This window comes from Mirounga angustirostris, unplaced genomic scaffold, assembly GCF_029215605.1.
Source record: "Mirounga angustirostris isolate CCGP_5_RB_7025 unplaced genomic scaffold, mMirAng1.0.hap1 SCAF_6, whole genome shotgun sequence".
Lineage (NCBI taxonomy): Eukaryota > Metazoa > Chordata > Mammalia > Carnivora > Phocidae > Mirounga > Mirounga angustirostris.
In genome coordinates this window covers 144,268,704-144,295,229 of record NW_026991714.1, presented here as the reverse complement: position 1 = coordinate 144,295,229, position 26,526 = coordinate 144,268,704, and the positions used below count along the sequence as shown (strand labels likewise).

The window sequence follows — 26,526 nt, the reverse complement described above, 5'->3', positions numbered from 1 at the left end:
TTGAGGAGTTCCTACTAGCATTAATAAATTTATATAGGAAAGGGCTCAAAACAATGCCTGCTACACAGTAGTCAATAAATGCTCACTATTAAATAATATTATTGCTCAATTACTTTTCTACTTATAAAAGAAATCTTGTTTTTTGCATTTATAAAACAAAATAAAAATTCACATGCTTCGTTCATAGTGGGAAAGCTCCAGGTTGGCCAAATTGACTATTAATAGACTGGCCCATGCATCAAATACTGCATAAATCCTAGTGGTAGTTAAGAAATAAAAGAAAAAAAATGGATTAAAAATGAGTATTTGAAATAATTCAATAATAAAAAACTTAAAAGTTACGTTAAACAGAATTCTATATAATACGAAGCCGCACTTCAAGATCTGATTTCCATTTTCCTCACCACATTAACAGAATGTTTAAGCGTCTGCCTTTAAGTTTACTTTTTTAGTCTTGAAAACTTTCACATTTTATAATCTTACTTTCTAACCTCTAAAATTAAAATATTAAAGCTTAAATAAGCTCAGAAATCAGCTCAGAATTACAAGTGACATATTAATACAACTACATAATTAAATAATCCAGACCTTTCTACCTAAGAGTTTGTTGACGGGCTACAAGCCATATGCAGATACCAAGGGGCTTTTAGAGGATGTGGCAAAAAGTTGCTTTGTGGCTCCGAATAATCCCAAAGAACCAATTTAAGGTTAAAACTCAGTAGAGTAGGGACGCCTGGGTGGCTCAGTCATTAAGCGTCTGCCTTCGGCTCAGGTCATGATCCCGGGGTCCTGGGATCGAGCCCCGCATCGGGCTCCCTGCTCCACGGGGAGCCTGCTTCTCCCTCTGCCTCTGTCTCTCATGAATAAATAAATAAAATCTTTAAAAAAAATAAAATAAATAAAAAAATAAAATAAAACTCAGTAGAGTATTATTAGTTGACACTGTTATGTTCCTATATACAAGATACGATGTTCAGAAGGCTGACAGCAAAGCAGAGATATTCATTCTCTCTCACTGTTCCAGTTTTCTGAATAAAGGCAGTCAACTACAGATGCTCCAAAACCTAAAATATGCCAAGATTTCCTCTTCTTTTTACCATTTTTATATACTCTATAGTTCTGGGGCCAAAATTCAGAGGGAAAATTTCAACTCAAAGCAAATGTTTAATACTTTACATTTGGGAGGAGGGTAAGATAAATATTGGATTAAAATGAGCAAACAAAACCTCTGCCTAAATACTATATGACAGTCCCTAGAAAATATTTAAATTACAGAAAATAAAAAAAAATGAACCAAAGCCACTTTCTCACGTATCATACAGTAGCTGCTCAGATACCTTTCCCTAAAACCAACCTGCTCTAAAGTACGTACTAATTTCACTGGAGGCTGGATCTGTGTTAGGCTGCTTATTCCCTGAGAAAGCTGCTTCTAGCTGTGGAATAAAAGGATCTGGCAGGCAGATAGAGACCTGCTATACCCTGACTTTGGACCTCCACAAAAAGAGACAGAATCTTAAAAACTGTGAGGCACAATTACCATCCTGAAAAAAACTCTTATAAAAAGGAAAATTACGGTCTAATGTCCAAAAGCTTTAAACTTTTTCTGGGGTGAGGAGGAATTGGCATCTCAAAAAATTACTGGGTTGTTTCTACATCCTAATCGCAAGTGTGAAGTGATCAGAGACAGACGGAGCTGCCTGTGAGTGGCACTAGAAGAGTTCAGATGGGGCCCTCTCTGGGTTTCTAGAGGAGGAACTCTTTATATTCCTAAGACAGCAAACTGATTTTTCAAAGGACAGCTACATTAACACTGCAACTCTTAGGTCTGCTCTCCCTAGCAGTTTTTCTTTCTATACACTTAAACTAAGTTCCTTTTCCTATTATGACCAAATATTAACCTTTCTTATTCGCATTACTACTTTCACCCTTTCAAACTAGTGACAATGAGAGAAAGTTCAAAACAGACATTACTAAGTCTCAAGTATGACTTGTTCTATATAATAGTAAAAAAAAATTGTAAAAATGAAACTTTCACATGTTAGTTTCCATTTTTAGTAGAGAAGGTGGTTTGGATGGCCTCAACTCTTCTCATGTTGTCTATAAGGAAGATGTGGCAGCAGCCTCTAAGAGACCCCCACAGATCCTGCCTTGTTGTATTCATGTCCCTTGGCAGTCACCTCCCAAATGAACAGGACTGACCCATGAACCAACAGCACACTGAGGAACCGACGGAGTGCACTTTCTCAAACTAGGTCCTAAAAGACACTGCAGCTTTCTTTGTGTTCTCTTGGATCACTCACTCTGGAGGAAGCCAACTGCCATGTGGTGAGGACACTCAGACAGCCCTATGGAGATGCCCCTGTGAAGAAGAACTGAGGCCACTCATCAATAGCCACTGTTACTCTGCAATGGTCATGTGAGTTAGCCATCCTGGAAGTGGACCCTCCCACCCCAGCCACCATCCTGACTACAACCTGTAAGACTCTGAGCCACCTGCAAAATATAGGGGTTGGCATTCAACTAAAACAGTCTATTTTTAGACAACAATTTTAAATAAATATATTTTATGAAATCATCTCATGCCTCCACTTAGCCATTATAACAGTATTATTTAACAAAAACATTTTCTTATCTATCCATTAGAAACAACCTATGAGATGCATGCGGACACAAATGAACTACAGAACCTCAGTCAGAGGATTTCACAAGGTCCTAGAAGGATATATATATATACATTAGTAAATATTAATAATGCTACTACACTTACAACCTGATTACTATTACCCCAAAATGATGCTAGACTGTAAGTCAAATCCTCCAAGGTAATGCCTGAAGTGGAAAGAGGAGATATACTGGAATCAGACAGACAGACAGACCTCAGTTTAAAACTGCCATGTCACTAAGCTGGATAACATTGGGAAAGTTACTTACTCTCCCTTGATTCTGTCATAGTTAAAATGGAAAGAATTCCTTATGGATTATTAAGGGGATAAAAAAGTAAGTAGCACAAGGTAAGTATTTAAGTAGTTACAATGTTATTCTCTAGCAGTATGGAATAATATCTCCTTATATAGTCAAGTTTATTATTTACATTAAACTTTCCTGAAATAGCTTCACAACTTAACTATGGCTTCACTGGATATGGAATCAACAAAATCTTTGATAAGAACTCTTCATGAAGACGTAATCAAGAGTTGGACTCACATCTGGTGGAATCCGAGCACTATCTTTCACTGAGTTTCCTTCCACTGTGAGATGATAAACTTGGCCATCATTATCGGTAAACACAAAATGCTCCCGGGCAGAGATGTTCTGACTGAGTTCAGATTTACTTTCTGCCTCCTGCAACAAGCTTTGGAATAGAGAGGAATAAGATAAAGATATTTCTTTTCTCTAGAGTGACACACACATTAATTACCTTGCCCAAAATACAGATGCATTAACAGGAGGTCCAAAACTATTTACAAAAAAATAAAAAGCACTGACACTAATCTTTGCCCAGCTAATAATAGGAAAACACAAATTACTTCCAGCAGGTCATTTACCCCATACAGAGGAATGCAGTCAACTAGACTTCACACAAGAAACTTGTTCACTATTTCTGCTGCAGAAAGAGAGGACTTACCTTGACCCATCATTCTCTCTGAGGTTTTTTTATTTGTAAAACTGGTGGGGATGGAGATGGGGACAGTCCATATAAATCTAGCATTCTCTATATATTTTCTTTGGTGTATATAAATGACAATATGATCTATCTGGATGTTCATGCTACATTCATTTGAATTCCAGAAGCTCAAGTTTAGGGAACATCTGGCTAGTGAGAATGATCACGCTCGCTAACGGAGGCTGACACGTGGATATTATCGTATGCGTTACTGACTGCACTAAGCAATGAAATAATAAAATTAACTCTTCAGTCTTCCAGGTATGCACTGAAACATAACAAGGTACTACAGATGCCTTTGGATGACAGACACCTGTCAAGTTCCCCACCATGACACTGGTATCACAAATGACAGAGGCAGGAAACAGCACACTGCACCTGATCACGGAGGATTCCACGATGCTCAGCTCTGTGTCTGAGACCACGGTCTGGCGGGCCATGGCCTCTCGGGTGGCCAATTGTTTCTTTCTCAGGCTCTTCAGGTTGTGAGATGGGGACCACTCCTGAGAAGCAAAGACAGGCACACCTACAAGTGCTCAGCTTACTGCTGTCAAACAATCTTTCCAGAACAGCTGGGCATTCTCTAGCCACTGCTCGGCATTACTTATTATCACTGCACATGAATTCACAATTTGTTCTTAGGTTTTATCTATTTATAGAAAGGCTGAACAAATGCATTTAATTAGTGCTTAAGGCAGATTTTAATAATCTACCCTCCACCTCCTTCTACCTCTAATCTTTAATGAGAGCTTAAGGTAGAAGAGTTTAATGGCAAACTTCCAAAAGGTCTAACTTTTTGATGCTTTCTTTTTTTTACAAAACAAAAATAATAAAGGCAATTATGGTGTCTTTTCTTCCCTACCTCTAGCCCTCCCCCCAAAGGTGCATGGGGTGAGATGATCATGTTCCTCCAACCATGGATCACTGTCCTCCACAGATCCACCTCAAATCTCTCATTTGATTTATTTATTCTTTTATATTCCCGCCTATTCTAATGCCTTCAATCTAATATCCTCTCATATGCATCAATTTTTCACAGTAGTTATTTTACATGCATGTATTCGTAACTTACATAAACAGAACTTCATCATATCCCACCGTTTCTAACTCTTTTCATTCAGCACAGTGTCAGTCCCATCTCTGTAGTTTCTGCATGCTACCAAAGACTCCTCGAGTGCATCCACCAACCTTTAGTCTCTCTGTTCTCCCAACAGAGAATACCCTGATTGCCCCCAAACTCTCTGACAAACAACACTGCAGTCAATATCCCCACAGAAGCTCCTTTTTGACCAGGGGCTGAAGAGCTGGTGCCCAGGGGATGTCTGTTTGCCGAGGCACTATCAGTCTGCTCTGCAGAGTGCCTCACCGGTCTGCACTCCTACCCGCATTACATAAGGATTCCTGCAAGCTACACTACACCCACGTCGGATGTCATCTGGCTTCCCAGTTTTTGTTAGTCTAAAAGTTACACCTTGATTATTTTATTTTGCCCATCTCTAAAAACTGCTGAATTTGACTATTTCTTCAGATGCTTGTTGGCCTTTTAGGTTTTCCACCATTCGTGAACTGCTCCTGTACTCTGGCCCTCTTTCTACTGGGGTTCCTGTCTTTTCACTGTTTATGTGCAGGAGTTCCCATAATCCTAACTCCCTACAGGGACTAGTTAGTCCTTTGCTGGTTTCGGACATTGGTAAATTTCTTTTCCCAGCTTGTCTTCTCTATTTAACTTTGACACTGGTGTCCTTCATTGAAGAGAAAGCATCAGTCTTGATTAATTAAAAGCATTTTTTCTTTTTTTGCCTTTTGGTTTGAGCCTCTGATGTCCTTTCCTGCCCTAGAACAGAAAAATAGTCTTCTTTTTTTTGACTATATTAATTTTATAGCTTTATATTTTTACATTTAGGTCTTTAATCCCATGGAGCCCACCTCTGAATATGGTATTAGGTAGAGATCCAGTATTTTTCTCCATAAAGTGAGACCATTTTCCCAGTACTGTCCTCTTTTTTTAAGGTTGAGGTAGCTACCATGACCTTTATTCTCTCACAAATCTTTTTATGTTTATCATGTTTAAACATGAATATGTTTATCATGTTCCTCAAAATATCGAAGTAAAATCTGAATTGGAATTGCACTAATGCAATATTTGCTTAACCCATCCAAGAAACTAAAAGTTATCTCCATGTACTTAGATCATCTCTCAACACACATTTTTAGCAAGGAAATACATGACACTAATGATTTCAATTCAAGCAAAAGAAAAATATTCACGACATACAGAACATGCCTAGATAAACTAGTTCTTCAGTTGTAACTTACCAAAGCAGTTATTGCAGGGAAGTTTTTGGACATTTCTCTAAGAATGGTACAAGTCCTAACATCCCATAATTCGAGGGGTTTATCTTTGAATACAACTGCCAAATACTGCCTAAAATAAACAAAAATACTAAATAAGCCCCCTTTTGCAACATTTTCACCATAAGTAATACAAATAAAAAGTTGAGTAAATCAGAAAAGTCACATAATGTATTCTAAACATAGACCATATAAATTAACACTTAGTTCTCATGATTAATAGTCATTAAGAAGGTAAAGCCCTAAGATGACCTTTGAGAGCCATATAGCCATAATTAAGCAAGGATCCCAGGTCAGAAGAATGAAAAAGGAACAAGTTCATATTTTACCAGTTTATCAATTTATGGTAACCCTCCCAAGGCTTCATTTTCTCACACATGACATGAGAATACCACTACCTATCCCAATGGACTGGTATGCAGGTTATGGTAAAAATTAAATGAAAAGTAAAGGTTTTCACAAAGTTTCTATTAGGCTGACACTAAGGAAATGTAACCGAGCAAGAAAATCCCTACACTCAGTGTACCAAAGGACTTAGGTTCTCCTGCTCATACAAAGTCTGCCACTTGATAATTATGTGGCCTCAGATAAACCATGTAATCTTTTTGAGTTTTATTCTACTTATCTTTAGAATGCTGTTAATAACATCTGTCTTACTCCCTCACTAAATGCCCTAAGAATAAAAAAGGGGGGGAGGGGATAGCACACATGAAAGAATTTTATACATCATTATGGATTATACAAAGGCAATATGTTACATTTTTTATTATATCTAACATAAAGACATTAATGGCTTATATATAAATAACTAATGTAGGGCGCCTGGGTGGCTCAGTTGGTTAAGCGACTGCCTTCGGCTCAGGTCATGATCCTGGAGTCCCTGGATCGAGTCCCGCATCGGGCTCCCTGCTCAGCGGGGAGTCTGCTTCTCCCTCTGACCCTCCCCCTTCTCATGTGTTCTCTCTCATTCTCTCTTTCTCAAATAAATAAATAAAATCTTTAAAAATAAATAAATAAATAAATAAATAATGTAAGACAGAGTCTGGTGAATGCGACAAAGATTCAGTATGAAAGAGGAGATTTATTTTGACAACTAGACAATGGCATTTTAGGCAGAGTTACAAATGTGACAAATGGCCAAGACAAGAAAGGACACAGAGTGGAGGAACATGCTACTTGAAATGTAGAGAATGGGGCGCCTGGGTGGCTCAGTTGGTTAAGCGACTGCCTTCAGCTCAGGTCATGATCCTGGAGTCCCGGGATCGAGTCCCGCATCGGGCTCCCTGCTCAGCGGGGGTCTGCTTCCCCCTCTGCCCTCTTCCCTCTTCCCTCTCGTAATCTCTGTCTCTCATTCTCTCTCTCAAATAAATAAATAAAATCTTTAAAAAAAAAATGTAGAGAATGAAAGAGGTAGCATCATGAGAAAGAAAATCGAAGTGTGAATTTTGGATCACATTATAAAAGACTTAAAACACCTGAATAAGCCATGCTAGATATACAGAGATTTATTCTGCAGAGAATAGTGGATCACTGAAGGTTTTAAAGTAGGGGGGATAAAGTGATCAGTTGTTTTAGAGGTATTAATTTAGCAGGTGTGTATGGAGTTAAAACTGGAAACGGAAGAGACTGAAGTCCAAATAGTCTGTCATGTTTAAACATGAATATGTTTATCATGTTCCTCAAAATATCGAAGTAAAATCTGAACTGGAATTGCACTAATGCAATATTTGCTTAACCCATCCAAGAAACTAAAAGTTATCTCCACGTACTTAGATCATTTCTCAACACACATTTTTGAGCAATTCTCAAACCCTGTAATCTCAGGACTCTTTTACATTTTGTTTATTTTTAAAGATTTTATTTATTTATTTGACAGAGAGAGACACAGCGAGAGAGGGAACACAAGCAGAGGGAATGGGAGAGGGAGAAGCAGGCTTCCTGCCGAGCAGGGAGCCCGATGCGGGGCTCGATCCCCGGACTCTGGGATCATGACCTGAGCCGAAGGCAGATGCTTAACGACTGAGCCACCCAAGCGCCCCTCTTTTACACTTTTAAAAATTACTGAGGACCCGCCCCCAAAGAACTTTTGTTTACGTGGTTGATAACAACTGACATTTTGCATATTAGAAATTAAGTCTGATAAATTAAAAACTATCCATATTAATTCATTTTAAATTAAAAAATAGAAAACAACTAGCAAGATGGTAGATTTAAATATAAGCTGCATTGATAATTACACCCAATATGAATAATTTAAACACTGCAATTTGAAACACAGATTACCAAATAGAAAAACAAGCCCCAACTACATGCTTTCTAGAAGATATCAACTTTAAATGTAAAGACATAGATAAGACACAAGAAAAAGGTAAGAAAAAGATACACTATGCAAACACTAATCAAAAGAAAGCTGGAGTGGCTATACAAATCAGACAATCTGACTTACTTCTGAATATACTACCAAAAATATAGAGGATATTTCACAATGATAAAGAAGTCAATCAAAAGGACAGAACAATACTAGATATGTATATACCTAATAACAGAGCTTTAAAATACCCAAAGCAAGAACATGAGCTCTTCAAAAGATAAACAGATCCAGAATAAAGTTCATTTCAACACTCATCTCTCAGTAACAGACAGAAAAGCAGGCAGAAAATCAGTATGAATATGAGACCTGAATAACTACCAACCAATTTGAACTGACATTTATGGAATATTCTAATCAGTAACAGCAGAATACACAATCTTTTCCAGTGCATACGGAACATTCACTAAGACAGACCACAGTCTGGGCCATATAACAATCACATTAAATTTAAAATGATGAAAATAATATAAAATATGCTCTCTGACTCTAATGGAAATCATAAATTAACAGAAAGATATTGGAAAACCCCTAAATATTTTGAAATTAAATAATGTATCTATAAATATCCCATGGAAATTTAAAAATATTAAAGTGAATTAAAATGAAAATTCACCATATCAAAACATGTAGGGTACAGAAAGAGTAGTGCTTATATTAAATTTTAAAGAAAAGCCTTAATTTAATCATCTAAAGTTCTATCTTAAGAAACTAGAAAAACATATTAAACCCGAAGTAAGCAAGAAAAAAAAGATACCTATGGCATTTGATGAAACAGAAAATAGAAAACCAAAGAAAAAATGAGAGAAACTAAAAGTGTTTCTTTGAAAAGATCAACAAAATTGATTAACATAATTTACTGATATCAGAAATAAAAGAGCCATCATTCAGACGAAACTGACATTAAAAGATTAAGAGAATACCATGAACAAGTTTTTAATTAATAAATTCAACAATTTCAATGAAATGGACAGATTACTTGAAAGACACTAACTACCAAAGCTCAGTGAGGAAACCAACCAACCTGAATAGTTCTACATCTATGAAAGAACTGAATATGTATTTAAAAACTTTTCTGCAAAGGAAGTTCTAGGCCCAGGTGGGTTCCCTGGTGAATTCTTCCTATTTCAGTTAAGGTATAATACCAATTCTATACAAACTCATCCAGAAAAAAAGAAGAGAAGGGAACAGTTCACAACTCATTTTACAAGGTCATCATTACCCTGATTCCAAAACCAGACAAGGATATTACACGAAAACTAGATCAATATGCTTCATGAACATAGATGTAATAAAATATCAGCAAATCAAATCCAGTAATATATCATCACCAAGAAGAATTTATGCCAGGGATTTAAATAAAGTTGGTTTAACATACAAAAAATCGGTCAATGTAATTCACCCCATTAGCCAACTTAAAACAAAAGCCCATCATTATGATGATGTCCCTAAATGCAGAAAAAGCATCTGACAAAATCCATCACCTATTCAATGATACAAAGTTTCAGTAAACTAGGAATAGAAAACAATGTAATAAAGGTCACTTACAAAAAATCTACAGCTAACATATTTAATGTTCAAAGACTGAACATTTCACCGTAAGATCCAGAAACAGAACAAAGATGTCAATTCTCATCATTTCTATTCAACACTGTACTGGAGGTCCTACTTAGTACAGCAAAGCAAGGGGGGAAAAAAGGCCCATTGTCCAGAAAAGAGAGATGTAGAAGAGTCTTTACTGGCAAACAACATGGTATGTCTACAGAGAAAATACTAAAGAATCAACAAAAATGCTACTAGATTAAGTTAGCATGGTCATGAGGCCATTACCAAAAATTAACTATTTCAGTATACCATTAATGAATAATTGGTAACTGAAATTAAAAAAAGAAAAAAAGAACATGTGTAAAAGCAATGAAGAAAAAAAAATTATTAGCAAATGATGTGTAATACCTTGACACTGACAATGAAGAAATATTACTGAAAGGCATTAAAGCCCTAAATAAATGGAGCGATAGACCGTGTTCACGAATCACAAAACTTGTTAAGATGTCAATTCCTTCCCCCACGTTGGTCTATGGATTCAGTGCAATCCCAATCAAAATCCCAGGAAGCTTTTTTGGTAAAACTGATAAACTGATTCTAAAATTTATATGGAAATGCAAAGATCCTAGAAAAGCTAAAGCAATTTTGAAAACTATTTTAGAGAGCTTACTCCTTTCTTTGTTCTTCTGATTGATTTTCATTCAGTCTCTATGTTTAATAATCTTGCTTTATGTATTTTCCCTTAGAACGAAAAACTCAAAAACTTACTGAAATTAAAATAGGTCTAAATTATAAACAAAGAAAATTAGTTCTTTGACTCAACAAACCTATGTTGAGATAGAAATGCATAAGAATTTAATTAGATGACAACATTTTCTTTGTGGGTGACAGGCATTTACATCAATATAGCTATAGCACAACAAAACAGATTAGTGGTTTTACCAATCTAATGAAATATTAAGATTCATACAAAAGGTATCTCATCTTTTTAAGAAGTAGAAACTAAAAGCAACAGCAGTTTAATTTTATGATCAAAATATTTTCTTGGAAATGGCTGCAAAGCACCATTTACTATCACTAAGAAGTTCTATATGCATTCTAGCATATTCTTACTTTCTTAAAAATTAAAAAAATCCTTAAGATTCCATTGTGATAACACCAGATTTTTTTTTTTTTTGGTTCACACTTACTTCAAATGAGATACTTTAATCATTTCGATGGGTGACTCATCATTGCCTCGTTCACCGCGAAAAGCAATGCTCCTACCTTTAATTGCAAATATTAAAGAAAATGTGAAATATCAGATGAAACATGTAAGACACAAGAAGCTATACACACCAATAGAATCTGATCAGTGCTGCCTCTACTCTCCCTTTCATTCTTCTACTTGCTTCTAAGCTGTTTCAAGTAATCTAAATTCAAAACGTATTCTCAAAAGTATTACACATTGAAGACCAATAATATATTACTTGTATTCAAAGATCTCTTATAAAATGATATTTACCTTTGTTACAGAGTTTCTTGAATACTTTCGGTTGTTCCTTTTAAATAGTTGTATTTTAGAAATTCAAAAATACCAATTTTAAAAGTTTCAATGCATCTATGGTAAAGGAACTGTCTACTGTAAAACTACTGGTATATTTAAAGTAACATAAACACTCCCATGCTCACAAATACTAACTAGTGGGGAAATCACTCTTTAAACAGGTATTTAAGATTTCCTGTCCCAGGTACAAATTGCTCAACTGAAATACTTTTGACCTGGTTCCTATCAAAAGGTCTCTATACACTGAAACTGGGGAATGATAAGAATTAGTTAACTGCCAAAGAAGCGAAATGGTTTTCTGTAATTAAAAAATGCAAATTCTACTTTATGTCTGAACAAATATATTTTAATAACATTTCCCACATTTTTATTTACATTAAACAAAAGAGCATGTTCAATTCAGAGAGAATTGAGCGCCTGCATGCCTCCCTGCTCCTCATTGCTGTCAAATGAGGCCCCTGTTCTTATTTGCCAAACACCCACATCCTTTCCTGACCCTCCTTAGAAGACAGGCTAGAAAAGTCTATAATCTACAAACTCAAATATCCCACTTAAGCAAGTTAGTAACTATGACTTATAAATTTGTTGCTCAAAAATATTCTGTAAAAAAAAGACTTTTAAGTTATCTAACAGTCCTGAGCTGACTGGAAAAAATGAATACGCCTTTTTTTTTTTTTCTTTTAAAGTGAATGATACTAGAAAACAGCAGTTCGCCCCTGGGCTACAATGTAATTAGAGAGACCCCAATCTAGGGGCAGGGGTTACTAGGCAGGTCACTTCCAGATGAGACCAGAACAACACTGACTGATTCCAGTGGGGCTAACTCCTTGAGGTTTAGTAACATACTCAGATAAGTAAGAACAACCATATCTTGGAAATACATATTGAGAAAATACTCAATTTACTACACACACGTGCACACACACATATCTTAAGATTCAAACTATCTACATATATTCTTATTGCTACACCATTTTAAAGAAACTCACCACAATTTTGTTAAGAATTCAATTTGAAATCATGCATCTGTCATAAAATAATTTGAAACTCTCACTTTATCTTCAAGTTCTTCATTTTGAAACTCATTGAGTTGTAGGTTTTTAAACAATTCTGAACAAGTTACTTTACTGGAATGCTTCCTCTTGTAAAGTCTTTAAGCTCTCAGTCAGAGACTATCAAAAGTTTTAAATTTGAGCACTTAAAGACAATCCTTACTTAGAAATTTATAAAGGTTTTCCTAACAAAGGCCAAAAGTTTTAGAATAAAGCCTACTACAAAGATTTATTTTAAAACCGTACTTTTGGTTATCCATACAATGTACTTAAAAGTAGAACTGATACCATATGAACTTATGAATCCATCTGTTCACACTAATGGTACTCCATTTACCATGCACTTGTGTTAACACAATCTGCATACAAACAACAACCAGGAGCCTTTCCAGGGCAATTATTACAGAAAAACAACAACAAAATGAATATACAAATAGGATATAAAAAAAACCTTCCAAGTTGAAAGAAAGTTTTCTGGAATATGTTTTATAAATAGCAACATCTTTGATCAAGGTGACAAACCATTTTCAATCTTTTAATAGTCTAAATACACAAACCTGTTGGAAGATCAACCAGCTGAAGTTCATTTCTCACTAATCCCATATTGTTTGGTGTTGAAGTAGCAAAGGAAAGAAAACCAGTCAAACTTGTCCACTCGATACCCCTAAAATGATAAATTAAATAAAGTTTAGTCAAATACCTTTTTTTGTTTGAGCAACTTACCTGAAAAATAAGTTTTTCCTAAGACCTAAATTCTATCATACAAGTAATTAATATTAATATGACCTTTAATTTGAGACTAAATTATCATATGTTTCCAATATATATATGAAATTATTTCTAATTAAAACTTTATCTCCAAATGTTATGGTGGGCAAGACAGTTTAGTTACCAGGATTCATGGCAGCATTAAAATGACTATCAAAATCTGGCAGAGGAGAGAGACACACATCACAGCAGTGTCCAAGAATTCCACTGCTTAAGACAGAGTGGTACTGAAATATTCTGAGCCAGACTGCTTAAAGTTGGGTACACTGAGGAATTTTTTTTTTTTAAAGATTTTATTTATTTGAAAGAGAGAGAGAGACAGTGAGAGCAGGAACACAAGAAGGGGGAGTGGGAGAGTGAGAAGCAGGCTTTCCGTGGAGCAGGGAGCCCGATGCGGGGCTCGATCCCAGGACCCTGGGATCACGACCTGAGCTGAAGGCAGACGCTTAATGACTGAGCCACCCAGGCGCCTCTACACTGAGGAATTTATCAAATTTCCTATTTGGTTAGGAGGCAGAAATTCCTGAAGTAAACAATTCGAACCGAGCTGTTAAATATGGACGTGGCTGACAGTTCCAAATGGTGTATTAGAGAAAAGCACAAAAGAAAAATCTCAAAGAAATGATAAGACAGCAAGCAACCTATCAGCCAGATGCCTCAGAGTCTCCTTTTTGAGGACTGATAGCAAATGAGTCCAGTTTCTCCCACTGACACTAACTACAGAGTGTTACCGCCATGGCTTGTGGAGAATGGAGGCAGGGGGTGGGGCAGGGAAGGAGACACAGGATAAGTGGACCATCAGCATCATGAGAAGAAGGAGAAACACTGTACTATTGCCCTGCCTTGCTTACAAGGTAATAGAGGCTGGTTGGGAGGGAAGTCCAAACCTTTGCTCTACGTGCAACTGCTCACCAGAATTATAGGACAACTGTTTTTAACAATGTATCGTCTATGGCTGCTTTCATGATGTAATGGCAGAGTTGAGTAATTGTGACAGAAATTCTATGGCCTGCAAAACCTAAAATATTACTATCTGGTCCTTTACAGAAAATGTTTGTTAACTCCTGATCTAGTTTATCCACATCTACTTCAACTTGAAAGCTATTGCTAGATTTAGCATTAAATACTGCCTGAACACGTCCCTCATTTGCCCAAGAAGATATGCTGGCTTCCTGCATCATATCCAAACTCAGGTGACTTTCAAGGCCTTCCGGTCACTGGCCTCATCCTACCTAACCAAACTTACCTTTCAATCCTTTGAACCTTGTCTGCTATTGTAACTGCAGTAACTTTCCTCACTTACCCCTGTGTATCCACCTATTTGTCTTTTCTCAGAGGGGCAAAGATAATCCCAAAGGAACTAAAAATAATATTTGTTAGAGCAGGGACTTGCTGTAGTCATCAAGGATTATAACTCTTTAAGTGTAAAGTTGTGTTGAAACACTCAGATTAGGCTGCTGAAAACTGAGTACTCTTAAGAATTTCCATGCCTAGGGCGCCTGGGTGGCTCAGTTGGTTAAGCGACTGCCTTCGGCTCAGGTCATGATCCTGGAGTCCCTGGATCGAATCCCGCATCGGGCTCCCTGCTCGGCGGGGAGCCTGCTTCTCCCTCTGACCCTCCCCTCTCTCATTCTCTCTGTCTCAAATAAATAAATAAAATCTTTAAAAAAAAAAAAAAAAAAGGAATTTCCATGCCTGGAATGACCTCTCTCCTTCCCTCTTCAAATACTATTCGAATTTAAATCCCAGCTCTAGCAATTCGAGCTCTGTGTTCTCTCTTTATCGGTCTCCTTATCTATTATTACTGCAGGAATAACAACACTGTGTACACAAAGAAAGCCTGCCACATAGTAAGCACTGCACGTATTAGCAATTACCATCATCATCATTATTATTCTAATTTCAAGATCTAACTCAAGCCCAATTTTTGTCATGAGGTCTCCTCATTTACTAAACTCAAACCACACCTATAGTGAATACGATATAAATTTGATGAACTACTCACTGAAAAGTCCCTTTGTCTCTTCTTTCTCTTTCCTTCCCCTAACATGTAACAATATTCACTAAGTTTTCTACTTGGAGTGAACAAAAAAAGTGAGAAATCCTTTTGAACTTATTGTGCTGTTTATGTAAGTCTGGTAGCGTCAATCAGATCTGTTTACCCGTAGAAACCGAAGACATGCTTTCCAAGGCTTGCTGCTGGCAATCTGAACACCTACACTCCATACAGTAATGCCATGATCTCGGGACACTAAGAATCCCAATCCGCCCATTCTTCATTATTTTTAAAAATGTATCTGTGAAGGGCGCCTGGGTGGCTCAGTTGGTTAAGCGACTGCTTTCGGCTCAGGTCATGAGGCTACTTCTCCACCCTGGGGGTCTGCGGGGACCACCCACCTCTGGAAGGCCTTGAAGTTCTACAATCTATAAAACTAACTTCTGCAAATTTATAGACAAAACAGAGATTATTATTTTACTTTGCACAAATCACTCAATTTACTCAAAGCAATACTAAGTCAAAGTTCTGACACCCATATAAACTGCTGTTATTTAGTAAGTTTTGACACTGAAGAGTATTGTGCTATATTATTGTAAACTTAGCCTACTGGACAAAGATGCAAACTAATAATCTAAAAAAATCTAATAATCTAAGAAAACCTCCATGTACCATTTATTTATTCCTTGGTATCTTCCATTAGATTATAAGCATCAAAGGTTATGTTTATAGGAATACAGAAGATGCTCAATATGTACTTGTAATGTATAACTGGCTAAAACATCATGATTTTAAAAACAACCCACAGACAAAACTATCTGCAAGTTAGGCAGTCCATGTATATGCTTAAGATTCAAGTATGTAAGTGATTTTTAAAAAACGTATTTAGTACAAGGGAAAAGCAACTTTTAAAAGTTGACCTTAAATCTGCATATGAATATCTAGAATGTGTCGGGTTTATTGCTAGTAAGTTCAGCAATTTTTATAACACACCTGTGAAATTTTCATAATGGCTTTTAACTGTAATATTATAATCACATTAATTGAAACACAAAGACGGCAGGATTTTAGCATCCTCCTGGGCATCATCTCTGAATATAAAACGTGAATTATCTTCAAAATGGCAATTGAGAGGGAAAATTCATATAAAAAAATGGAGCACATCTGTGTGATCATTCACAACATCAGCCTGAGCAGCATATCCATTACTTGGTATCCCAAGTAACACTATAATTTCAAGTATTACTCAATAACAAATATTATCGCAGCATGAGTAAGTCATGTATTTAGTGACATCTACCATCTGAACAATCCAGAAAACAAATCTTATTTAAAACTAATAACTTGCTGATAAACTGGCTATTGAGTCTTTATTAAAGATTTCAGTGATCAGGGGCGCCTGGGTGGCTCAGTTGGTTAAGCGACTGCCTTCGGCACAGGTCATGATCCTGGAGTCCCTGGATTGAGTCCTGCATCGGGCTCCCTGCTCGGCAGGGAGCCTGCTTCTCCCTCTGACCTTCCCCCCTCTCATGTGCTCTCTGTCTCTCTCATTCTCTCTGTCTCAGATATATAAATAAAATCTTTAAAAAAAAAATTGGTTAAAGATTTCAGTGATCAGAAAAAGATGAAACTGTACGGATTTTCCAGAAGCAGGTATAAATTTCTAGCACGAACCCTGGCTTAGTCAACATTTTCATCTTATTGCCAAAATGTGCCCTATGTGCATTTTTTTAGCTGGAGATGTAGCACATGTACTGTAAGTATAAAGGTCAGTTCTGAAGCCTGAAAGGCCCAGATTAAATTTCACAGATTACAATACTGAGTTTCTTCTATAAATTGGGAATAAAAATAGTGCCTACCACATAAAGCTGTGGTGGGGACTCAAAGAAATGGTCATGCGAAGTATTAATACTTAACACGTCCCCAGAACAAGTACTGACTAAATGGAGAGTTTGATTGGTGGGTGTTAGCCACGAAAGGAAACACTAGACACCAAGCCAAGGGTGAAAGGAAATATCAAGGAAGAAATGTAGACTGGAAAGAAGGAGCGAGCAGGTAGCAGCAGTGGCAGAAGGATCTCCTGGAAGAAGAGAAAGATGAGCAACAGCCTGACATGGTCCAAACACAGACCCGTGTCATTGTGACTCTGAAATGGTCAATGGTCTAGTGACTCTGAAAACATTAGGACACCATGGAAAGGTATTTAGGGAGCTCCTGGAGGACACAGCATGAGGTGGAGACCAACAGTCAGCTACCTGGGCTGTACCACAATACGCTCAAAAGAATAAGGCAATGTAAACTTCTCTCGAACTTCCATCACAATCAGAAGTTGTGATACTTAAAGGGTTAACCTTTCCCCATTGAGAAAATACAATTACTCAGAATAACGTGTTCATGAAGGATTAACTACGAATTTTAACATATGCATGAGACCTATAATTATATAATATACAGAGGACAGAAAATGGCCTGTCTTATATGTTTGTTAAAAGATCATCAAAAAATATTGGGAATGTAATAAATTTATATTATACACACATAACTTCACAATCCATCATTGCTAGGGCAAAGAAAGGACAGCAGACATGCCATCAACAAAATAATGCTATGGAGCACATATGCATGCACTTCAAAACAAAGCAACCTTCTTCCCTCAAGTATCTCTGAAAGCACAGCACTCATAAAACACATCACATCTCAAAATGAAAGAAGAGATACTATACAGTTTGGTCCTTTTCTAAAAAAAAACAAATGAGATTAGTTAATAATTAACATGACTTCAAATTTTTCAGGAATAGTCCTACAGATGGATCTTTATAGAAATGAAAAACAAACTATATAAATCTGAACAAGGGAACACAGTGATAGTCAGTGAGAAAATATCCTAGACCTTAGGAGAAATCAGATGCAGCAATAAAAGTTAGAAAAAATTTTCCACTGCATAATATCCTTTTACAAAGCAAACAATTAGTGCTCAGCCTTGATTAACATAACCATTACTTAAACATCAATATTTATTATTTAAAACTTTCAGGCAAATAATTACCACTGCAAAGTATTCAATGTAGTAAAGTCTCCCAGAACTTTTTTCCAGTATGCTTTCTGTTTGTGATCTCAAAGTCATAATGCATACTCACTTGACTTCACAGGAGTGGACGCTTAACTCCTTATGCAGCAGCCCGCTGGTGAGATGGTACACCAGGACAGAACCATTACTTGTACCTATTGAAATGATGTAAGAGAAGAGTATTAATCTAGCCATAGTTCCAGATCTGTCCAAAAAGTCTTTTCTCAAGATTTGAATAATTTTATAACATTTATCTTTTATAAAAGGACCCAAGCTATGTGTTAAGAAAGAGTGAATTTCTCGGTCTTCTCGCTTCTCAAAAATGGGCCTAATCTCATGTGCTCTGAGATCTTACCTAAATCCAGGGACAGAGTTTCACAGAAAGGCTTCAAAATCTAACTCAATACACATGATATTTGAAGAAGCACTTTGCTAAGCTTTTTTACACATGGGAACTCATACTTTTTGAGATTTGGAATGTTTACAATAGCCAGGCCTCAAAAAGGCAACCTAGCAGAACTCATTAACCAGATCTTTTCTATTTTTCTTTACAAAGATTTTTGTTTTGTTTTGTCTTTTATATTACATAAATCATTGAGATGGTCAAGTATGGTGGTTAACTGTGGATTTTGTAGTTAAACTAGCCTGAGTTCAAGCTCTGGCTCTGTCTTACACTCTTACAAATTACCTGCCCACACTAAATCTGTGTTTTTAATTCCTTTAACATGGGAATAATAGAAAATTTACTTGCTGGAGAGTAAATGAGAAGACATATTTTAAACACTTAATACAGTACCTGGCACAAACTAAGCACATGTTTATTACTATTTTTATTATTGTTGTAGTTTGGTTTGTAGTTATTTTATGCCTAAAGCTTTTCATGGCGTCAGGTAGAATGTGTCTATAATTAAATTGAAGAAACATGGCCATACTTGGAAAAGTAATATTTCAGTCCTTAAAATGTTTTTATAAGTTAAGCAAGAAAGTGAACAGTATAATTGGTTGGACAATCATTGTCTCACTGCACATGACTTTAAAAAAATTAATGGATTCATGCAGAGTAATAGAATGTAGAAATGACAGAATAATAATAGAAATAAAAACACTAGGCAAGTTCCAATTTTAGCTTACCTGAATAAAGCTTCATTAAATATTTTACAAAGCTATTCTAGAAAAATACAATATTATACTTGTTTACATTTATTATCTATTCCATGATAATACCTTCTAGTACTGAGACAATATCTAAAGAATTACTAGAACTTTTCAATTAATAAATCATCATCATAATAAAATGATTTTAACATTCTGCAAGCTTCTGTTTTTTGGGGTTTTTTTTGGTTTTGTGTTCTGTTTTTTTTTTTTACAGAGAGTGAGCGCCCACACACTTGTGCACTTGCACGACTTGGGGGGTGAAAGGGAGGGGCAGAGGGGGAAGGAGAGAGAATTTTTAAAAAATATTTTATTTACTTATTTGACAGAGAGAGCGAGAGAGCACAAGCAGGGGGAGCAGCAGAGGGAGAGGGAGAAGCAGGCTCCCCGCTGAGCAGGGAGCCCGAAACGGGCTCGATCCCAGGACCCTGGGATCATGACCCAAGCTGAAGGCAGACACTTAACCGACTCAGCCACCCAGGCACCCCAAGGAGAATCTTAAGCAGGCTTTATGCCCAGAGCAGAGCCCTACACAGGGCTTGATCCCATGACAGTGAGATCATGACCTAACCCGAAATCAAGAGTCAGATACTGAGTGAGCCACCCAGGTGCTCCTACATTCTGTAAGTTTTAATGATGCTGAACCTATGACCTAATATTCTAGGGGCACCACAAGGAGCAGTAATTCCACAGTGGAACTCTGCCTCTTTTCCCTAGTGACTGCAAAAGTTTAGGCACTTATTTTATATTTTTTCCTTTTACTTTGTGATTATACTAAATTCAATAAATGACTTGATCATCACACTATACCAGTAAAATACAGCTTATTCTACAATAGAAATCTCAGACCCTGACTTAGCTCCAATTATCTAGCTGTGGCAAGAAGTAATTTTCTCCAAGAAATTGACAAAATCCTAATTGACAATTTAGGTATACTGACACTGTATATACATGTACATATAATGTACATTGACAAATTCCAATTAAAATCTCTATAAGAGGTTTAATATAAGTCAACAGTTTCTAAAACAAAAACTATCTGCATTTATATAAATCTGGACACATGTACACACAGATTACCAAACATTAAAATGCAAACCACTTTCAGAAGACAGTAATGGAAAAACCGGGAAAATCCGAATACTGCCAAATACGATTACTCAAGTGAGCCTTTAGTACTCATGAGTAGGCTGTTAGCTAATTGAGACCTACTAGCAACAAAATAAATGTGGGTCAAGTTTTCATTTTAGAAAAAAAAAAAAAATTACAAATCATGTTATAGACCTGGAGTGAAAGCCAGAAGCCAACGAATAGCATCTTAAGAAAAAATGTTGACAATTTCAAATGAATATACTCCTTTTTGAAATTTTCGAGAAATGCATTTTACCTTATATATGTAATAGCAAATTAAAATTTGTTTTTTTTCCTATGGAGATTAGATTACTCGCATAATGTGACAGCAAGTTGAAACCCAGACCAATTTTCTATCTACAATATAAAACTATGCAATTTCAACCCAAAAGGCAAATCTTAGTTTAAGGAGACCATAGGCACTTTAAACAATGTTTAATATACAATTCTTGGCAAATGAAGAGCATGGCTATTATTAAACTACTAACTATGTATCATTAGTTAACAAAAACCCAGTACAGAATAAGCCTTGGGTGGTCCAAAAAAAGACCAGGAATCTGGATTTAGCATCACACAGGGATTTTTCTCCTAACATTTCAGAAAGGTACCCATTGTGGTCAGGGTCTCTATCACCCAGTGTCAAATGGATGAGTTAACACTGTGATTAAAAATAAATAATAAAAAGATGGGGGGATTAAAAGGACAGAAAAACAAAAAGAAGAAAAATATTTTAAGATGAGTATATATATGATTTCACTGGGCCTCTTCTTCCTTATCCTCAAAGAGAAGATTTTCTTTTTTTTTTTTTTTTTTTTTAAGATTTTATTTATTTATTTGACAGAGAGAGACACAGTGAGAGCAGGAACACAAGCAGGGGGAGTGGGAGAGGGAGAAGCAGGCTCCCCACCGAGCAGGGAGCCCGATGCGGGGCTCGATCCCAGGACCCTGGGATCATGACCTGAACCGAAGGTAGACACTTAACGACTAAGCCACCCAGGCACCACCGAAAAGATTTTCTAGTAACTACCAAACTCAAATGTCCTCTAAAACGTAAAACAGGCATGAAGGATTAAGAAAAGAACAGGTCTAATACTCACCAACCGCAAGCAATGGCTGATACACCTTGATGTTTTTGGTGGTCAATGGCGGGCACATACGGATGGCAAACTGTGGAGAGGGCAGCCCTGAAAGCAGTCCTGTCAGCAGGAAGCGGAGGTGCACTTCCTGAAGAATGGGGCCTTTAGGATGCTCCTCCCCAGCAATGGCACTTTGTCCTGATTGGTGAGCACAAGTACAAATATATTCATTACAATGTATGCTGAAATTTAAAGAAACTTTTCAGCAGAAATACTCTTCAAGTCTAGAAGAAATACTCTTCACACCTACAAGGTACCAGGTGGCACTCCAGGGGCTGCAGTTGAACAATGGCTCTGTACTTGGCTCTGGGATGGAAACCGCACTGTCTGCCATCTCAAAGGATAGATTACTCTGGAGGACTGCTGTCCAGAATTCAGGGACTTTTGTCATCTAAGAAGCACTGTTTCAGCCAAAGTTCCTGCTATTAGGCACCAAACAAGGCAAATCAGGGGACTTGGGTTAGAGAGCAGCTTCTGTGGAGCAGGATGCTGCAGGACATTCCCATCTCACTGCCTGCCTTTCTAAAGGGTTGCTTTTCCATGTGAGGCACTTCCTCAAGTACATATTAAACTGGTGATCACCAACTGTAGGTTCAAAGAACTCATTTAGATTTCTAATCAGAAATCTTCTCAATGTGTCAATGTAATTACAAAATCTAAGCTTTATAATACTTCATACATAAGTATATGAAATAAATATATATAACATAAATTACATATAATTAATTATATATAAATAAGAATATACAAATACATAAGACAAAGAATATATAAGCTGTCACTGTTGATAGTTAATCTTAAATGGGCATTATTTTCAGATACAGCATTTGTACTTAGGTTATTAAGTTTCAAACTAAAAGGATTTAGTAAAACCATTCTACGTGAATATGAAGAGTACAACAAAATCCAGACCATTCACTAAAAAGATTATACAAATTTTCTACCTATAAACCACTCTAGAATACTGAGATATAGTTTCCAAAAACACGCAATAAAGGAAACATGAGTGTGTGTTTATGCACACATAACACGTACACACCCATGAAAGGGAAAAATGTAAATAATTACCATAAGTGGGTGATGGGACTCCGAATCCTGTAACCTTCTGAGGCTATAAAGTTGTTTTAATAACAATGTTATTTTAAAATCCATAAGATGTACAGAAAAAATGGCCATCAATTTAATCCAAATAAGATGATCCCATGATATCGTATGATTGATATCAACCTTTGGTAACAAAAGATGGAGTCTACAGGAACGTGGAGTTCAACAGAGAGGTACCATGTTTACAAACCCTCCACAGCTTGGAGCTGACTCCTGGGAATGGCCATTATTTTTCTTCAAACTTCTTCCATAAGAGGCAAATCACAAGGTAGGGCAGATTAGGCCTTAAAGAGCAGCAGGCTTCACCCAATGAATATAAATCTGGCCTCTATATTTAACTGAATTGCTTTCAATTATCACTAAGGACATAGTGAATATCAAATTAAAAGTTTAATTAAAAGTTTTAATTAAAATGTTTTCAAGTAGCAAAGCTTTATTTATTTAATGCTTTTACTTATTTTTTTAAAGATTTTATTTATTTATTTGACAGAGAGAGAGACAGCAAGAGAGGAAACACAAGCAGGGAGAGTGGGAGAGGGAGAAGCAGGCTTCCCGCGGAGCAGGGAGTCAGATGCAGGGCTCGATCCCAGGACCTGGGATCATGACCTGAGCCGAAGGCAGATGCTTAATGACTGAACCACCCAGGCGCCCCATTTAATGCTTTTAAATCGACTACATTGTCAGGAACTGTATACAATCTGTATCCTTTTGTCTTTTAAAAAAATGTAATTTATATCACTTAGACACCTTGCTGTGTAGTATTGAGCAAGTTTTTTTTAGAATCTCTCTGGGTCTCAGTTCCCACTTTCATAAAATAAAAATAATAATATTACCTACTTTGCAGGGTTATTAAGGTAATACACAGTGCATTTAGCACAGTACTTAACACAGTATTAAGCACCCAATGTCATTTCTGATTAAGATTAGTAAGGTAATACTCTTCCTAGTATTATCATCTATCTAGCATCTAAACAGTGCATTTAGCACAGTACTTAACACAGCATTAAGCACCCAATGTCATTTCTGATTAAGATTAGTAAGGTAATACTCTTCCTAGTATTATCATCTATCTAGCATCTAAACAAAAAAACCTACTAAATACTGATCTCCAATTACGTTATGAAAGAACAAATAATGACAAAGAAAATCCTTTATAAGCCACAGCTACAAATTTTAAAAGAATTAAGACATCAAAATTACTTGGCATATTTGCAACTTCTATTTGTACAATATTTGAAATCACAAATCCTCATTCTTCCTTTAATAAATACTGACCCTATAATAATTAAACAACTGAACCAATATTTTATTTGTAAATAAATTTGTTGAAAGAATCCCCAACGTGAAAGTTTAAAAATGTGCATCAAGATGCTAAAATAACTTTTTCTAATACTGCTCACTTTATTCCTTCAATGTTTGTTGCACAGCTTGAACGTACAAGGCTCTTTGCCGAGTACTGGGGATACAAAGTGGAATCAAGCATGTCCCACACTTACAGGGTTTATAATTTACTGGAGGAAACAAACAAAATCACAGTTACAATCAACTGGTAACTACTAGGGACTGCAAATGAAGAACATTTAAGTCAGGCTAGGGAGACTAAAGAAAGCAACACTTGAGTCGAATTTTAAATGAGGAGTAGCAGAAAGGGAGAAAGAGAAAGTATGTATTCAGTTCCGAGCCAAGGGACCAGACTGCATGAAAGCCCTGAGGAGCAGGGTATAGCTCAACACAGGATAGATCTAGCATTCAAACGCCTAATGTCATCTCCTTTATTTAAATCAAGAGTCTCTCATGAGTGAATGTTTTCTAATTCCGATAACTGTAATGTCAATATATGCATTTATGCTTAAATATTTCATACCCTCTGATTTAGTGAGGAAAAAAATGATCCATTTTAGTCTTCTCAAGTATTAACTTTGACTTTAAAACAATTGCAAATCAGTGACTCTATTAATTTTGCCCTTCGAGAATACCTAACATAAATGTTAGAGGAAAAAAATAGCTTACCAATCATGTTATCTAAGGAGAGGTCTGGGAGTTTATTCTGTAGCACTCCTACAGGAATTCCACAGAAAGACACGGGTGAATATAAAGGTGATACACCAGAACTACTGCAAAGACATAATAATTGCATGTTTTTACATACTTAAAACCTACGTCACATTTTAGTAACCCAAATTACTAATTTCAGATCATGGCATTCTATCCATTTTTATAGAATTTATTAATCTTAACCACAGTGAAATATTTCTAGCAGGTTTAGATAATTCCCTAATAATCTAAAGTCTAAATTCTCACTTAAAAAAAAATTTTTTTAAAGTCCCTGTTATTTTCATATGATTCTGGTAATTTTTTTTGAAGATTTTTTATTTATTTATTTATTTGAGAGAGAGAGAGAGCACAAGCAGGGGAGAGGAGCAGAGGGAGAGGGAGAAGGCTCCCTGCTGAGCAGGGTGCCTGACATGGGGCTTGATCCCAGGATCCTGAGATCATGGCCTGAGCTGAAGATAGATGCTTAACTGACTGAGCCACCCAGGCGCCCCTGATTCTAGTAATTTTCTTAAAAGAGGAAACAAAGCAAACCAGAAAAGAATCCTATTGATTCACTTACCTGCTCCGTGAATTTCGATTACAAACGGCAGACTTCAGTTCCCATATCATGACCCTGCCATCACTCACAATGAGGGCAGCTGCATTCTCATTGACAGGACAACACACCATACTGAAGGGACGGACAGTTTTTGTCACCCTGATTGCATCGCATTGGCTTCGTAAATCATAGGTAAGCTCTTGGACAGGATCTGGATCTTAACATAGTATTGTTTTCTTTTAAATATCGGAAAGCAACACAGCAATATCACTACTATTTGCTTTAATTTAAATAAAACCTCAACTAAAAAGAACATCATTCCTTCACTAGCACAAAGTTTGTCAACAATGCCTTCTCCTTTTACAAGTATTACTAATTTCTTGAGAATATAAATATAATTCATTTAATGGCTGTCTATACCAAGTTTAGTTTCCAAAATAAAAACTACAATCAACATAGTTTGTTTTTTAATATTTTAAAACAAAGAAAATAACTTTGAAGAAGGATCAATAGTGATATGACTAAATAATGTACAGTACACTACAGGTCATCATAATTTATAGTGGCCTATAGTAAGCCTGAAAATAATGGTACTCTACAAAAGATGTGAAAGTCACTTTCGCTTTTAGGTAATACATCATTTTACAAAACAGTGCTTTTATTCTCCAGGATAAGACTGAAACTGACAACTGAATACCCTGGAGACTTATTAACCTATGTCATTTTATAATGGAAGTTCCTAAAGCAGAGAAGTCAGGGGTGTAATAATAAAGGTATTTTACAAGGTTCCACTTGTGCTGAAGAAAAATTCACAAAGATAATATCTACTTGGCTCATGGATATAATTAAGGAATTACAAAATATTACTTTCTTTGCTGCATATAGGAGGAGCACTATTATAACACCATGAAATTAACCATGGGCTTGTGCTTTTTTATGCTTCATTTTACAATCATAGTCTACTTTTCCAAGGCCAGGACTACCATTAACTCCAAGCTTTGGCTGGTATTTGTCACATAAAGACTTAGGAAATTCTGAAGAAAAATATATTA

At 36.3% G+C, this 26,526-nt stretch overlaps 1 protein-coding gene across 7 annotated transcripts in view; it reads right to left on the bottom strand.

Annotated features, from left to right (window-relative positions):
- WDR11 (WD repeat domain 11) overlaps positions 1 to 26,526 on the bottom strand; it is a 56,930-nt gene that overhangs the window by 17,463 nt on the left and 12,941 nt on the right. For all 7 annotated transcript variants that reach the window (XR_010412598.1, XR_010412599.1, XM_064595339.1 and 4 more), the window contains exons 8-16: positions 25,496 to 25,691; positions 24,892 to 24,995; positions 21,739 to 21,915; positions 18,429 to 18,513; positions 13,085 to 13,191; positions 11,120 to 11,195; positions 5,981 to 6,089; positions 4,043 to 4,167; positions 3,205 to 3,352 (exon numbers count right to left, since the gene is read on the bottom strand). Coding sequence is in view for 5 of the 7 variants with exons in the window: in XM_064595339.1 (XP_064451409.1) it covers positions 3,205 to 3,352; positions 4,043 to 4,167; positions 5,981 to 6,089; positions 11,120 to 11,195; positions 13,085 to 13,191; positions 18,429 to 18,513; positions 21,739 to 21,915; positions 24,892 to 24,995; positions 25,496 to 25,691 (1,127 nt within the window). In the remaining 2 variants the exon portion in view is untranslated. The remainder of the gene's footprint in view (positions 1 to 3,204; positions 3,353 to 4,042; positions 4,168 to 5,980; positions 6,090 to 11,119; positions 11,196 to 13,084; positions 13,192 to 18,428; positions 18,514 to 21,738; positions 21,916 to 24,891; positions 24,996 to 25,495; positions 25,692 to 26,526) is intronic.